General features: G+C 39.9%; 1 protein-coding gene across 1 annotated transcript in view; it reads left to right on the plus strand.

Moving 5' to 3' along the window:
• Positions 1-17,648, plus strand: part of pitpnm3 (PITPNM family member 3) — an 88,475-nt gene that overhangs the window by 10,930 nt on the left and 59,897 nt on the right. Inside the window, 1 exon segment of the mRNA XM_071496317.1 lies at positions 10,139-10,234. Within this exon segment, the coding sequence (XP_071352418.1) occupies positions 10,139-10,234 (96 nt within the window).

A 17,648-nucleotide genomic window follows, 5' to 3' on the forward strand; every position in this document is an offset into this window, starting at 1 on the left:
ATCAACATTGATGAAAATGTCTTAACTGTTGCCCAAAAAGTAATTCATTTATGAGTTTGTAATATTTTCAGATCACTTTAAAACCAAAATTGAATTTCTCTAGCAACAGATGTGCAGCATCAGCCTCCCTCCTTTATTTGACATAACCAAACTAAAGCAGCTTAAAATCATAAACACTGCCAGACAAATACCCTTTAAATAAAACAGGTGGCCTCTGTTGGCAGAGAGTCAATTTGATGGTGAAAAATGTAGCCCAATAAGTTTTCTTTTGCAACAGGCTGCTCCCTTTTTTAAGCTGCTTAGAGCACAATACTGGACCAGGGAAGTTGCATGCAATTTTTTCAGTCCATGTGGCTTTGTAGCTAAAATAAATGTGTAAAAATTATATTGATATGCTAACTTTTTGTATATGATCTTGTTTGTATTTTTGAGGTATTTAATTTTACCAAGCATGTTTCTATTGTCTGGAAGGGAAGGATTTAGTACCTTTGGATTGTCTGGTCTCACTCTCTTATCAAACATGAGTTTTTTCTTTTGTTAAACCTGCAGTAATTGTTTTCTCTTTTGGCTAATTGGGGGTAATGCAAAACACGTAAACACAACACTGCCAGTGTTCAACGTTGTTCCTCGGGGCTCCATCACCTACATGTTACCACTTGGTGCTGTGATTAGAAAATAACATCAGTTTTTATTGTTACGCAAATGATAGCCAGTTGTATACCTCTGTATCCCCAGATGACGATAGCCTCATTGACAACTTGCATGGCATACAGTATATTCATGACATTAATGTGGAGATGAACTTCTTACAGTTCAACTGAGATAAAACTGAGATTTTAGTGTTTAATTGGGGCGAAGGCTGAGAGAGAGAGAAAGAGAGAGATTTGCATTTACCACTGAGGAACAGATCAAGAGAGTCGCTTCAGAAATGTGTCCAATGTGTCCTTTTATCATGTTAAAATATCTAGATGATACTGAGATGTTGACATGTTTTTATATCTAGCAGACTTGATTACTGCAACGCTCTTCCCACCAGTGTGTCTAAAAGTGCAGGATGTAAAACCAGACAGACAGCACACATTACTCCCACTTTAAAATCTTTACATTGGCTACCAGTCTGTCACAGAGGTGATTTTAATTTGCAATTCCTCTCTTGGTTTTCAAATCATTGAACGACTTTGCCCCGTCTTATCTGTCTGACAGAGTTATGAGATATGGGCCTGCCAGGTTGGTTTGGATCCTCCGTCTCAAGCCTCGACTGTTCCTGTCACCAGTAATAAAAGGCATGGAGCGGCAGCTTTGGTTAATTATGCCCCAAAACTATGGAACAGTTTGTTGAGGGGAGGCATCTTGTTCCCAGGGGTTCGTCTGTGGTGGGGCTCTGAAACTTTATCTGTCCCGAGGATAAAACTTTTCTATTCTGTTTTGCTATTCCACCACAGACGTTTTCCTTAGTGCTGTCGTAATCTTTAATAGCGCTCTTTGGCAAGATGTTTAGGAAGGCAGAAAATTTAAGAAAAGCATAGCAAGCAAAGAGCTGAGGAAGAGGCATTTGCTGCCGTCAGCGCCGGTGCTCCCTGGTCTGCAAAAATTGACACATATCTTATTCATATGTCAACTTTACTAATTACCATACACTGAAAATCATTAATTACATTACTCATTATATTACTTTAGTGAGCTCGGCGCCTTTAAACATCCCCAAAAGCCTCCACACCTTCATGTTGAATATTCTGTATTAAAAACATGTAGAAATAGAAAATGAGTCAGTGTGGTTTAACAATCAGTCAGTCTGTCGTTTGGAGGTGTTTAATGACCATCGACACTAAAGCAGCAAAACGCTCCAGAAGTCCCGTCCTCGCAGTGAAGTGTGGTGTTCACACCTCCTCTGACTCTGAACTAAACCTGGTGAGTCCAGGACGTGGGTTTGCCCATGGCTAACTTTCCTAATTAAGTAGACAAGCCTAAATTATAGTTAGCTAGCTCATAGGCTGGAAGTTTCTTGAAAGGTTATCTGTTAGCTCAATAGCAATAGCTCCTGCAGCTTCTCTCTATTGTTCTGTTTATTTCCCCAACTAGCATTTCATTCAGTATTACACATCATTTCATTCAAAAAAAGTTATTGAAGCGGAAAATAAAGTAGAAGTTCACACAGTTTGTTGGAAAGACGTTTACTAACTCAACAGTTTATCAGGTACACCTAGCTAAAACTAATGCCTGCTAATATAACAGTCCTGCAAAACATCCTACCTCCATGAAGGCTATAATGTTCAGTTTTTATTGAGACTGTTTTAGACAGTTGCTGATTCAACTGTATGATCATCTTATAGGTTGTGGATTGTGGTGCTGGGCATCATAACCTTTATGAAGGTAAGATTTATTGCAAGAATATTGTATTAGACTGCACTGGTGCTAGCTAGGTGTACCTAATGAACTGCCGACTGAGTGTACATTTCCATTGACTCTGCTGTCTGCAAACTTTTTCTAATCCCTTAATTTGTTATAGAAACCAGAGCATTAATGAGTATTAATGAGTGTTACTGCTCAACGCTAATGTGTTACACCTCCCTATAATTAGTACCAAATTACATACATAATTCTTTCCATGAAACCTATGGGAGTTTTCTCAGTACAGTCTTACACTTGAACCTGCAGTGACTGACTTTTCAGGCACTTGGGGGCAGCAGAAATACATGTGTAAACAAATCTGATAGATCATCACCTTATAAAGTTGACATGATGAACTTAGCAAACAGTTGCTTATTTACGTGTCCAGCAGGCAGACATGGAGCAGCTTTAGTATCTATTTGGAATCATGTTTCTGGCCACCTGATTAATGTTAGTCCAATGCTCACTCTTCTTTTACCTCTGTTTTGGCCTCCACCAACTCCTGAAGGGAAGCATCTGACTCTTCAATTGCTAAATGTTCCACCTTGTTCACCAGCTAGTCTCTAACCATGTCTGTCTGCTGTTTGGTGCCAGATAGGTTGTGCATGGTCGATAATTTTTTGAAAACAGATGCCCTCTGTGGTGGGAACTAACACGCATACAATAGCTTTAAAGTGATAAGAGACCTGCAGTATAAGCAAAACACTCTGAAATACACCTTTTCACCAATCTACCATTTTGAGGGACTACTGCTGGGCACAGTAATGACAGTGATAAGACTGAGCCATCAATCCAGTCTTCTGTTAAAAGTCAAACACTTGAGCCAGTGGTGTCCTGTGACAGCTTAATATCTAAGCGCTATCTTCTCACACATGTGCAGCACTGCAGTCATGTGTCTGCAGCAAAGCTAGAGAATCATACTTGTATGCAAGCGGCAGAGAGAGGGGGTATAACCTGTGATTGTAGTGGAGTTGCTCCAGTAGTCTAATAGATGCTGTCAGTCCACTGTTTCAACCGGCTGCAGGCCTGTGTGTAAACGCCACTGGAGGTGGATAATGGAGAGAAAGAGATGAAAGAAGGATGAGATGAATCACAAGCAACCCTGTGTTGTCTTTCTCTGAAGCTTTTTAGGTACTTACACAAAGATTTTCTTTGAACAGATCCCAGTGAAGTTAGGTCTCTCCCTCCCTCCTTGTCAGTTTCCTCAAGTTTCACATTGAATTTCAAAAGATAAGCTTGTTTTGGTTTTGCATGCTTTAATTTTGCACACGAAAGCAATTGGATCAGAGTAACTAATGAATCACCAATTGTTACTTTTGGTAGGCGGTTTTGTTTGAACTCTGTGAAACAGAATTTAAAATGTCTAATTAGTGAGAAGGACTGACAATTAATAAACTGCAAATTGGTATTCTCCTTGACCATACTTTGCTAATTCTTTGATAAATCTTAGTAATCTTAGTGTATTAATATAGTACAAAACATTTCCATGGTGCATTACGGTAACTGGAAATTGAGGTTTTTTTTTTGTTAAACCTTAACTCAGTAAGGCTTGACAAGGCATGAAACTTGAGCAAGATTTACGAGCTCACGGTTGCTTGTTATGACTGTGAAAGCTGCATTTGATCTGTCTTGGCTTGTTAGTATAAAAAAAAGTGCCTGAAAAAGCAAACTAATATGTAGACCAATGCCTCAAATCAACCAAAGGCTGTTGTCCGTAGTAATTAAACCTAAATATCAGGGATATAGTGCTATATTGTCTGGATGTATTCTTTGACATCAGACCAGATGCTGTTTTTGCATTTTTGAGATAACAGCATATATGTTGTGTCCATATCACCAATGACTGAATCTAGACTAAAATGGCTAATGGTTTAATCAACAATTTAAATTTAGTACAAACCTTCATAGTCCCTAGAGAGATGTGCCAAAGTACAGTCTCGCAGAGCTGCTTGGCTGTAAACTCTCAGTCTTGTGGTCCTTTGCATTGTCATAAGGTATAATGTACTGTAGAGATCCTACAGTAACATACATGTAGTATTCTGGCTTGACAATATTGTCAGTGTGATTATTTGAAATACTCATTGGCACAGTGTACTTTATTCACATTATGTTCAGACAGTCACTCAGAGCTTTCATTTTGTAAGTGATATTGTTAATTATTCAAGACCATGTACATTGATAACCAGTTATGTAATAAGCTTGGGACAACAATCCAATTATGCTGATGTTGACTTCCTGTAAACTGTTTAGTGAAATCTAGGGTAAAACCATAAGTCTTGTTCTCATAAAGAGTGAAGTGCCAACTTGCAGTGACTGATAGATGAGAAAAGTTGTCTCCTAAAAAATGACCTGCCAATGTATTGTCAACACACTTTCCCTGGCTTCCACGTAAAATCAGTATGGTCTGCTCAGATTTGCAGCCCCGCTGATCCTGTGATCATAATCTGCAGTTATTTCAAGCGTTCACTCAGTATCTGTGCGGATATAGTGTACTGTAAATGCTGTGCAGGGAGATACAGCAATCATTTCCATTACCCAGTGGGGAAGGCATCGCTTGGTGAACTGGTGTGAGGCCTCAGCCACACAAGCAATTGGTTAGATTTCCTAAACCTTATGAGACATTCAAAGTCCTTGTATAGCCTCAGGAGTAAACTGGATGCAGTGACATCCACAGAATATATAGCACATGGGTATTTTAAGATCAGTCGAAGGGCTGCATAAGGGGGAACGTGACAGGGAACTCAACAAATCAACTCTCATGATGGAGAGACCTGTCTGGCAGTTGTTTAGGATGGCATCTAGCTTGGGATAGCTGGATGAGGAGTGTTTTTTTTTCAAACTAGTTCCTTTCTTTTGCTCATGCATTTCTCCCCACCGGCTCCTCTTCACACTCAGAGTGTGCTTTCTGTGTCCACAGGAGCTCTCAACACTGTGGCAGACAGGAACGCCTCTTCCCGTCCATATGCCTCCTCAGCATGGCTCTTTCAAAATACTCAGACAGTCCAGTAGAAAGCACAGAGGAGAGTGACGGGGCAAATATTAGATGCAGAAATTTGCAGCCGCACAAATCTACAAATGTGTGTTTTGCTGTTTCAGTTCTGAATGTTTGTGGTTGTTGCAAACATAAGTATATGCGGCTCTTGATTACTGCCAACAATATTAACAACCCAATGTTACTCCCAGGGCCAGTGGCATTTTACGCAACATTATTTTGTGGGGTTACATACAATCTAAAAGCATTGTTGTCTTTTAACAATAAAAGGGAAACATACTGTTTGAAAATATGTGTGAATACCAACCAGTCCCCCAAGCTGAAAAACCATACAGTTCGTTTTTTCAACCCTCTGGTACAACCAATAAGAGTTACTCGTGTAATAGTGGCAGCAGGCATACTGGACCTTGGTTGTCATGGTTACAATAATAAACACATGAATTGAGAGCACCATATCTACCTGGTTAGCACTGTCGTCTCAAAGCGGATGGTTCTCGGTTCAAACCTGGGGCCTGTGGCCTTTCTGTTTGGAGTTTGCATGTTCTCCTCGTGTACTACCCTCTGGGTACTTTGGATTCCTCCCACAGTCCATTGGAGATTCTGCATTGCCTGTAGATGTAAATGTGAGTGTGACTGGGTGTTGGTCTCTACATGTCAGCCCTGTGATAGACTGGCAACCTGTCCAGGGTGTACCCCGCCCTCGCCCAGTGTCAGTGATTGGCTCCAGCCCACCCCCCACCTCTGTATGTATAAGTGGTAAAGCTGTCTCCTTTTCTGAGGACACATAGTTTAGCTTCTGTCTTTCAGCATGACATAAACTAGACGTTCATCAAATGTGTAGCCAGCAATTTAAGACCCCTTTTACAAAGTCCCTTTTTTTAAAAACAATTCAGCATGAAACTTTAAAAAGTCAGCAGGAGCCAGAAAAATCACTGTCTAGAACTAAGGAGCCCACTGTGTGTAAAACTGTGTGAAGTCAAGGACCTAATCTTTTGATAATTACTTCACAAAGAATTAATTACATTTTGAGTGGTACGTCTGCAGCCTGTTGTTGTCTCATTAAACGGCATAAAGAACCAAAGTGAAACCGGAAATTCACAATCCAGCTTTGGAGAAGAACCTTTCTCAACAGTATGTTGTATGGCTCGCTTCATTTCTTGATAAGGATGATAGTTGTTTGAAAAAACGAAAGAAAAATAAAGTCATTGAACACTGTGTTTGTTCAGGCACAGCAGTGAAGTTAAACTTGTGTCGGCTAATTTGCTCCAGCTGTTCGCAGTATGCTTTACAATGATTGGCTCATTCACAGCTATATAGCCAGTAACAACCAATCATATCGATTCAGTGGTGCAGCGCAAACATCATATTCTGACACTTCCTAAGCTCATGTGTGAAGGTGGATAATCAAATACTACAGCATTCAGTGAAGGAGAGAGAGTAGGTTTGTGAGATTCTCCTCAGTGTCATCTTGTATTTCATGCTGTGTGTGTGTGTATTAATGTCTATGCTACTGCCAGGAAATCAGTCCGACACAAAGCATGAAACATAAATGAGCAGTTGGGTATGCACCACAAGCAGGTACGTCAATTGTCTGAACACTTCTGACACACTTGCAAAATAACAGATGGTTCTTACCTGCTGTATTTAACTGTGCTCTGGTGAAGAGGTTGCTCAGAATTTAATACATATTCATAGCTCCTGTTTTCATTTTGGGTAATTAATTATGAGGGGGAAATAGTAATCATCTTAATGTTTTGTGCAGGATTAGACTTTTTTTCTCTGTGAGCAAAGACTTGTATAATTTGTATATGTTCAGCTCCACCACTGCTGGTTTAATCAACCAATTTGTGCTCAGGGACAGTATATAAGGGGCAGCTGTGTAAGGTGCAGGAAAAATGCTGCTTTCGCTGGCAGTGCTGCTGCTGCCAGCTGATTCACAATAAATACTCACACAAGGACTGAGCCTCACCTGAGCCTCCTCAATCATTCTGCAGTACAGGCCAAGATGACAGGGTTACAGGCTCCGGAGTGGTTCAGGGATCATGGAGCCTCTGGAGAGCACTTTGCTGAGGGGAAGAGTTGCTGCTGAGTCAAAGGTTGAAGAGAGAGCTTCATCTTCTCCCTAACTTTGCAGGCATGTATTTAAGTACAGGATGTCATAATTCTCCTCGTCAGGAAGGTGAAGCTACTGGGCCGTTCATCCACGTTTATGCGGCAGTGTAGTGCAACAAGTGCAACTGTTTGACAATTAGCTAATTATACAGTAATTGCAGCCAGCCTCAAGTGGCTGGTTTGGTTTAACATTAAAAGAGGAATCGATGACTAGACAGCTACTCTGTCTCTGCAAGTCCAAATCTGCATGGTGAAAGAATGTGTATCTTGTGTGTGTGTGTGTGTACATGTTTTTCCTCAATCTTTGAAGGAACTAAATTACTAACATGGTTGGTATGTGTGAGAAATACACAAACAGCTGTTATACTATATTATCTCTTTGAAAATGATTTCCACATGTGACGTTGTTGGGGAGAGACAACAACACACACACACATCATGCATGGCCTCTAGGGATGAGTTTCTCTGTGAGACCATTTCATTTTGGAATTCATTGGGGGCAAGTGGGGCTCAGGAGCTGAGCTGATGTTGGATGGTACACTGTGTGACCCGCAAAAGTGATGGGTGCAAACTGTTCATTATCCCAGGAGCGAATTGTCTCCTCCAGCACAGAGTAAATAATTACATGCATACAATGTAATAAGCAAACAGACTTTCTGTAGTATGCATTCAGGTGCATATGTCACAGTGCATGGCTGCTTGATCTATCTTGTATCCATTTGCAAGCAGGGCAATTTAGTGGAACTGAATTGTGCCATTTTGGCTGGTTTATTAACCATTACTTAATTTCCATGATTCATATGAGAATAGGTATAATAAAGCAATTTTACCATATCCGTGGGTCTCGTATTTAATAGTGATTTCATTATGTCATTGCTGTGATGTGAGAAAGTACGCAGTGGACCCAGGCTATGGGAAAATGGAGCTTCAAGATTTGACCCCAGGCCAGCAGAGGAACATGAGGTTCATTACAGCTACATCAGAGTGCAGCAATGCTGAGAGAGGAGCGCTTATTAAAGCTTGTTGCTGGCCCAAAAAGGAAGAAAACATCACAGAAACTCCAGGAAACATACTAAATGATAAAACAATATAAGAATACGGGAAGATAACAAGAGGAAAATAGATTAAAGATGACAGTTAAGAGCATAAAAAACCACACGCTATCTAAAAGCTGGTCTGGACAGATGTGTTTTCAGCTTCTTTTTAAAAGAGTCCACTGATTCAAGACATCTCAAACTTGGTGGAAGACTGTTCACTAGCTTAGGAGCTGTTGACTGGAAGGCCCGATCACCCCGGGTCTTTAAGCGTGTTCATGGAATGCCTAGAAGACCCAGGGTGCAGGACCTGAGAGCGCGACTCGTGGTGTGGGGGTGAAGGAGCTCTGTGATATATTCTGGGGCCTGTCCATGTACAGCTCTAAAGAAGAAGTACATTTTTTTTTAAATTTTCTAAAATTTATGGGAAACCAGTGCAGAGAGGTTAAAATAGGTGTCAAACGTGTCCATCTGTTTGATTTGGTTAAAAGCCTGGCAGAGCAGCATTTTGGATGGATGGTAGGTGCTGAAGAGAAGATTTGTTAGACAGGTAAAAATAATCCAGTTGAGAAGAAATAAAGGCATGGATTAACATCTCCATTTTATTTTGTGACACCATAGACCTAAGTTTAGCTATATGACTTAATCAGTGTCCTAATGTGTACGTCAACACTCATAGAGTGGTCAAAGATAATGCCAAGATTTTGCAGACTGGGTTGAGAGGAGGACAGGTCACTGATGGTATGCTTGATAGCACTTAACTGTAGGAAGTTGTTTGACATCCAGTTCTTAATGTCATTTAAACAGTCGGTCAGAGTGGAGAGTTTGTGCAGCTCAGAAGGTTTAAAAGAGAAATACAGCTGAATTTCATGGGCATATAAATGGTAGGAGATTTTGCTAAAGGCAAAGTCTAGAGGCAGCATGTAACTGGAAAATAGAATGGGTCATAAGACTGATCCCTGAGGGACACCACATGTCAGGGGAGTAGTATGAGATGAGAATTCTCCTGCAGACATCGAGAAGGACCTGTTAGTGAGTAAAATGGCACTTGAAAAGCAGGTTGTATTCATCTATTTTTCTGTTGAATTAATTGATAGCAACTATAATACAATCAGCTTTTTTTGTCTGTTTCATCTGAATGTTGCAGCCACTTTCTGCCTCAGTGATTTTTAAGAAACCATTTGCCTCTCTCTGTTGTTTGCACTGGTTTTATATCTGGGTACTTGAGAGTGAATGCTGTCAACAAATGGAAAGTGCTCTAAATCCCTTTTCATCCTTGCTCTTGTATCAGAAGGTCATAAAAACACTGCCTGGCTTCCTTGCTGAGACATTTGTGTGCTATGACACTACTCAAAGGAAAGTCCATTTGGGTCTTTTCACCTGCTGTGACACTCAAAAGGCCATCTATCCCCACCTGGGGCATTCACGATTTGCTTTTCACTCAGAGTTTTTAAAGCTATCAATCGAAAGGCAAAAAGAAAAGAACAAAAATATAAATAGGCCTGTTTTGCAGGTCCCTGAGTCCTGTGATTAATGGCACGACCCATGCCTGTCATTCTTCCAGTCTAAAGGCAGATTTTCTGTGTCCTTGTTTTCCTTTTCTGACCCACAGGTACATCACGAAAGCACAGCGCCTCGCACTGGTGTCTGCAGAATATCGCACAGGAATCAGTTGACAGCTCTGATGAGGAGTTCTTTGACGCCAGAGGTTAGTATTATGTTTTATTTCCAACTGTTTTACGGTCCAACAGTAACAGTCAGAGCTTCTGTGTGACCATTTGCCATCAAGTCTGCATACTTGTGACTCCTGTAGCCCGCTTTCCATCACAGGAACTTTATGAATTGTAACTTGTAGTCATTGTCACAGGTTCTGCTTTTGTTTCTGGGGCTAAATTTCGGCACTGAGGAGATGTTTCTAAATGCAAGTCACAGGTATTGCCAGCACTGGTGCAGACTGTGACTGCTCGAGCAGACTATGATCAACACATCAGGAACCACTATTTTACTACTGGACAGAACTCGTTGGACCGGCTGACATGTTCAGGTTCTCATCTGTATTTGGGGATCAGAGGGCAGAAGGAGCTGGAGTCAGCGGAATCAAAAACAAGAAGATTTTTCAGTGTCTGGCAGAAATGTAGATTCTACACACAGCCAGAAAATGATTAATGAAACAAGATTATTGAAGAGCACAGGACCACAGTGTGCACTGTGAAGCCAAACCTAAAAATATTCAGATTACTATTTTCCAAGACAAACAAAAGCAGCAAATCTCCACAACTGAGCAGCTGGAACAGGGGAGTGCAAGAAACCTTACAGCAACAGCTGTAATGAACCAATCACAAAACCCAGGGGAGTTTTCTAGCTATTACTGTATTTGCTGGTGTGGGGTGGTATTATTATTGGTATTGGTATTATTTTATGTGCATCTGTGATTATGACAAAACTGGGTGAACTCTGACTTCAGAAGAGAGTCTGGTTGCAGAACAAACCAGGGAGAAGGGCCAGCATATGGATTATAGATTAAATGTCATCATTCTTAATAGTTTAAAACGGATTTCGCTGTCTGCTTCACTGCTGAAGATTCTCGTAAATTTATTCAAGATGTCAGACTGACCAGAAATAGACACACTTGAGAACAGATTTGACTACGAGCCCTTTCACAGTCCCACAGGGAGTTCATCAGCGAATAAGTGGAATACTTATCCCACCAATTATCCACCCCAAGTGCTCATCCCCAGACAGACCAATGGCAGAGATAATAATCAAGTATGTGTTATTATTATAATATGTTCGTATTTTACATTAGGTCAGTCAATAGCTGAGGGTGTGTTGAGAGTTTCTGTTGTCTAGCTTTCCTTCATATGATATAAAACATCCTAAAGATGTGGCAGATTAGACTCTGTCTGGAACATGTTCTGCCCCATTTACTTGGGGGAAATTTTATGTGCTGTGGTAAAAAGTCACATTTTTTGTTAGTGGAAATTTGATGAATTTCACTCTGGTCTATTGTTCACTGTCATTTTTCTTTATCTCATTTTCACTTCTGTCTCCCTGCCTCAATCTTTTCCATTTGCTCCCCTCCCTTAATTTTGATTTCCCTTCACTTCCCTCCTGAGCATTTTCTGTTTGCCAAAAAAAAAGGCATTTTCATTGCACACAATCCTAGAAAAGACAAAATATTTATCCTTATCACAGCTGTCACAGAGCAGACCTGTGCATTGCTCGAAATGCATTTTACGAGAAGGGTGTCGAGGCGGCTATCTGCTTCGAGAAAGATAACATGTGCATGTGTTGTCTGTGAAGAGATGCACCTCATCATCCTTGTGCTATTGCACTGCAGCCCGAGATTCAGCACTCAGCTATGAAATTTCTTTACTGAGTGTGAAGAGAAAGACAAACAGAGAGGTTCTCTTATCTCTTAATTAAACTGCATGGGAAGAGAATCCACAACAGTGCAAAAGCAAAGACATTATCTTGATGTTTCTTGATTGTGGTGTTTATGTTTCATTTTAATGACTTCAAAAATGAAAAGAATTGTTTGACATTGTGGGAAATGTGCTGATTTGTTTTCTTCCTGGGAGTTAGATGAGAGAATTGATACCACTCATGTTTGTACAGTAATGAAGTTAAATGAAGGGTAAAGAAAGCTGCTAGCTGTCCAAAGGCAACAGAATACACCTACCAGCACCTCTAAAGCTCCCAAATAAACATGTTACATTTAGTTTAATCTGAACAAATCTGAAGAGTAAAAATGACACACTGAGTTTGATTGAGTTCTGTGTCCACCCATGAAATAGTCAGGCATAACCCCCTACAATCACAAATTGTTTTATTCACACTTTAGATTTTGTATGACATATTAATTAGTCAGTGTTAGAAGTGCTGGCAGGTGTATTTCTTAACCAGTGGACAGAGCCAAGCTCTCTGTTTGCCCTTGTTTCCAACCTCTACGCTAAGCTATCCTAACAGGCTGCTGGCCGTAGCTTCACATTTACCAGATAGATATGACAGCAGCATCAATATTTATATCTAACTCTCAGCAAGAGAGCGACGAAGCAAAGTTAGCTGTAGCTTCATATTTAACAAACAGACATAAACCCCCATGATCATACAGAGACGTACAGTGTAAAAGGTTTCAATAATCAAATGTGAAACATACTTGTTTTGGTTTGCTGCAGCCGATGTCTGATGTGAGATGTTATTGTGTTTCAGTCGTGAATTGAGTTTGGACTAGAATCAGTAATGTCACAGTTTCCACATCTATCTGTAATGAGATATGAATGATGCCAGGCTGGTACACAGCAGGGGACCTGAATTTGAGTCCAGGTGATTGTGGTGAAGGTACCACTTAATTTTTTGTCTGCATTTTTCATTTCAGGCCATTTCCCCCCCTCTCTAATTGGTTTATTATTTGCTGGCTTTTTCTCCAGAGACCAAATATACCACATCTCATTTGCCCATTTTTCACTGATGCACAGTAGTGGAAGGACTTTGTGGCAGGTTGGTGTTTTTTTTTAAGGTATTAGCTTGTGAAAAACCTTGGATTTTCTTTTTAAGTTGCATGAAAGCATAGCTGTTCCAATCCCTAAGAAGGAACAAGAGTAAAAGATAAAATACAACAAAGCAAGTTTAATTTTGTAAAAGCTAACCAAGAAGAGAGAAGGTTTTTGAAGGCTGATTTTTCTTTTTGGATGTTATGTGACTTTATTGTCTGAGCTCATGGGTAAAGTAGAGCTGTGTCCTGCAGAAAAGGAAACAGAGCAAGTTATTCCAAACATGCTCAGAATGAAGGATGCCTCCCTTAAAATGGAAACCAGAGCAAGGTCATAAAAGGTTGTTGAAATTATGGCCCACTATAGTCGCTTACTAACTGCCAGACTGTGACTGTGTCTTAGTTGTGTAGAACTGGTATGGCAGTTTTTATTTCTACACTGTAAATATGTTTTCTTTAGCCAAAAAGTCATTTCAGCTGGTTATAGAACAGCAGAGAGAAACAGAGAGAATAAGATTAAAGAGTGATTGAGGGGGAGTTTGTCATATTATGAGCCTACCACTCAAACCATCACAATAAGCTTGGGGGAGTGTTATTTATGTGGTAGTGATGAATGCTGTGTAACACTGTGTAACCCAGTGGACACAGAGGACCATGAAAAATGAATGAGGACTGTCAGGAATTTGCTCATTTTTCTGCTAAAAAGATAAAACCTGACTGTTAATGTTACTGTTATCACTTTGTTTGTGTGTATGTGTATGTGTTTGTGTGTGTTTTCACCATTTTTCTAGCCTCTGTATAGAATCATTTGTAAATGTAATAAATGTTAATGTAATATCGTGTCAGGAGCTTCTTGAAAATGAGATGATGCATCTCAAGGGGCTCATCCTGCACACAAGAAATTTTGGATTTGAAGTCAAATGTTGAGAAACGTCTATATTCTGATGCTCTTGACATCACTTTCTGAGACACGTCAGTGTACTTGGCCAGTGGCAGTGTGCAGCTGCAGCATGCTGATCAAAGGCTAAGATGCAGGACACAAGTGTTTGACATTTTCTGTTGTTTTTCCTGGCTGTAATCCAGCCAATCAGATTTTAAATGAAACAGTGATCATGAGGATTAAGAGATGACTTTCATCCTTGTGATGTTCATTATATCAGTTCATACGTCGTCTTCCAGTTTTAGGAGAATGCAGCAGGGCAGGGCAACCAGGAAATTATTTTATGGCCACAGAGGTTTTATGTCCTAACTTGGCAAGTCTGTAAACAAACTGCTCATTTGTTTCACTTCCTGAAGATCAGACTGAGATGTGAAAATGGGTGAAGTACAGGTCTGACAGCCTCATTGGAAAAAAATGCCTAGTGCTTATTTAAGGAGATGCTAATTTGTTTGACTACTCTGGTCCCCTAAGCTAGATGATCATAGATCTATGAGCCACAAAATTTCTACATTTGACAATTTTCTGTGTTAGAGCAGATACTGAGTTTTCTGTCAAAGCAGCTGTATAAAAACTTTCCCTAAATAAAAATTGTGATTTACATAAGAAAATGGTAAGGTAAGGGTTTATTTTGGTGTAAGGATAGAGTGGATTGTAAAACCATTTTATGTGTTAAATGATTTAATAAATGAGTTACACAAATAAAATGAACTTGAGTGATAATGGAAAGAAATGAAATAAGAATACAAATCAGAGCAAGCGTTTGGTTCTTAACAGTTTATCATTGCTGGTGCTCACTCTGGTCAGTACCAAAAAAAATATCCTACTGTAAAATAGGGAAGCAGATGTTACATCCATCCACATCCACATGTTTTGTTTCTGAGAACTGAGAGTGTGGTTCAGTTTCCATCAGCTGATGTTGTTTTGTGTCAGACAGTGTTTGTATGATGTGGTGTGGAGGCAACACAGCTGTTTGCTGGATGGTTTGATGCTGTCATCTCTGCTGATCAGCTCCTCAGACATCTGCACAGCTGCTCCTAGCAAAGCCCCAGACATGTGCGCACACACACGCACACATGCACGCACACACACACACACACACACACACACACACACACACGATCAGTTTGTCACATTGTCACGACCCCCTTGAGCTGGCCTGCAGTGACAATGAAAAGAAGTGTAACACAGACTGCTGTCAGAGCAGAGAGTCTCAGGCCAACATGCAGACACACAGAAAGATAGACGTGAAGTGATACTGAGTGACTTCACGACCCGTCTACCTACAGAGTTCCCTCCACTGTATAATGTATAAAGTGTTCATTTTCCACCAATGGCAGGTAAAGCTCCATTTATCTATAATCCAGACCCAGAAGCTCTCAAATGTGACTGTTCAAATGAAAGAACGGAGATAACAAGACATTTGAAGCTCATATTAAAAGAAGCAAAGAAAAATCCAAAGTGCTATTCTCAGGAAAAGGTTAAGATTTCTATTCTAGGTTTATCCAGGGAATGTACTTTTCTGCTGTTGAATTGTTTGAAGCTTTGTGTGTTTGAAGAAACCATATGCAGAAACACAATGGAGCCTCTTAAGTTCTACTTTGAACAAGACAACAGAATAAAGACCCTTTATGGCTTACCATGCATTTTCTTTCATGGTATAACTCCACACAATGTGTGCATGCCTAAATATTGCAGGGTCCTCTCAGTATTTTGTTCACATTTTATGTCTTTACTTAGCCAATAGAACCATCTCATCTTAATCAGTTTTCTGAAAAAACTCACGGAGATTGAAGATGTCAAATATTTGTTTAAGAAGATGAAACAGTGATTCATCCAGAGAAGTCAGGCTTTGGTTATGGTTGAGGATAACAGTGTTGGTTTTTTATTTGTGAGATTTGAAGACTTGTGTTTGTGTGTGTGAAATATGATAAAGAAAAGCTTCATAAAATGACATTTCTTGATGACATTTCATGATTAATTGTTTCAATGTCTGAAATCAGGCATGTTCTGTGGGGTGTCATCTCATAAACACACTGTATGTCTTTTTGAGTGTGTCTATTGTTTCAGCTCTTTTGTGGGTGTTGTTGCCACTGGTGGGCGACAGTAGGGGGTATTCATGCAGGTTTGCTTTCACATCCTCTTTTTTACTCCATCTACAGAATCAGATGAATTCCAGCAGCTCTCCACTTGCCCGTAGTAATAAAAATGAAACATCATGCCTCTCTTCCTCCCACTATGCCACCTCCAACCCCCTCCACCCCTACAGCATCATTCAACCTCTGTTAACCCCTTGATGCATTTCAAACTACATGTATTTGTGCTGGAGGATGGAAAGTCTCATTTTTTACAACGGCTGAATGAGCCTTGCGGCTGCTCGAGCAAATGCCATCTCGATTGTCGTGTTGTTTATTGATGTGAGCTGCTGACAAATTTACTGTGTGTTAATCCAGATTTGTTACTTGATGACATGAATTTAAATAATGATGCGAATTGACAGATTGGGCCTGAAAGGAAATTCATGGTGTTGGCTGCTCCCACAGTTTAATGCCATAATAAATTGCCACTGGAGGTAAACTGTGTTTATATGCAAGTAGGACATCTATTTATTACAAGGCAGCTAGCTCATTATGATGCTGTATTTCACTCAGCAGTGTTTGTGAGTGGAAACTGGCTTGGCAGAATAAATCTAAGTCTGTTATATGCAATTATTCCAAATATTTGAAAATGTGTAATGACATGTAATTACATAATTTGTTAATAAAGGTTATTAGGATCATCATGAAAGGTGGAGGTATAATTATGTTTTCACAATACAATATAAATATCAGTTTTACCATGAGGAATAATTTGACATTTTGGAAAAATGTTTATTCACTGTCTTGCTTAGCATTAGATGAGAAAATCAAGACCACCCTCATATCTGTCCATTCAGTTTGATGCTACAGCCAGTTAGCTTACCTTAGCATAAAGATGGTAAATAAATCTGTCTACCAGCACTTTTAACTGCAGCCTGCTAATTAAATACCATTCAAAAACAAACAAACAAACAAAAAAAAAAAAACAATCTGTAAAAACGACTATTTGTGGTTTTTATGGGGACTTCCATTTGAATTTCCTTTTTTTGTTTTTAGTGTGAACAGTGTGATGCATGTGTGGCAGTTTATAGCATTTCATCTGTCAGAAACAAAGTCAGAAGGGATGAGGAAGCAGCAGATGAGACTTTACAGTGAAGGTTACTGACTCTTCAGTGTCCTCCTGTTCATGCTGCTGTGCTCAGAAACATCTCAATCTTATCCTGTACCTTGACCTTAAAGCCTCTAAACAAGGCTTGATACTGAAAAAGCCTGAGGACTGGTTAAAACTCTTTCACACTAAAACTAAAGCAGGTCCTCAGAAAAATAGTAATGCAAGAGCACAAAGAAACATTTGCGCCTGTCATTTCCCCCTGATTTTGTTTGTCTCAGCTGTTGCTGAAAGAAAGAATTGGTTTTCAAAAGAGTCTGTAAAGTATTCCACTCCACCACCTCAGCCCCTGTTCACAGCGTTGACAGCCAGAGCCGGAGGCATTATGTTGTCCATCCGTCAGTCGGAACGTGACATCTCTGTAATGCCTTGAGAGAATATCTTGAAATTTGGCATAAACCTTCACTTGGACTCAACGATGAAATAATTAGATTTTGGTGGTCCAGG

Source organism: Trachinotus anak, unplaced genomic scaffold (assembly GCF_046630095.1).
Source record: "Trachinotus anak isolate AG129_WGS33_773 ecotype Australia unplaced genomic scaffold, CSIRO_AGI_Tana_v1 ptg000014l, whole genome shotgun sequence".
Lineage (NCBI taxonomy): Eukaryota > Metazoa > Chordata > Actinopteri > Carangiformes > Carangidae > Trachinotus > Trachinotus anak.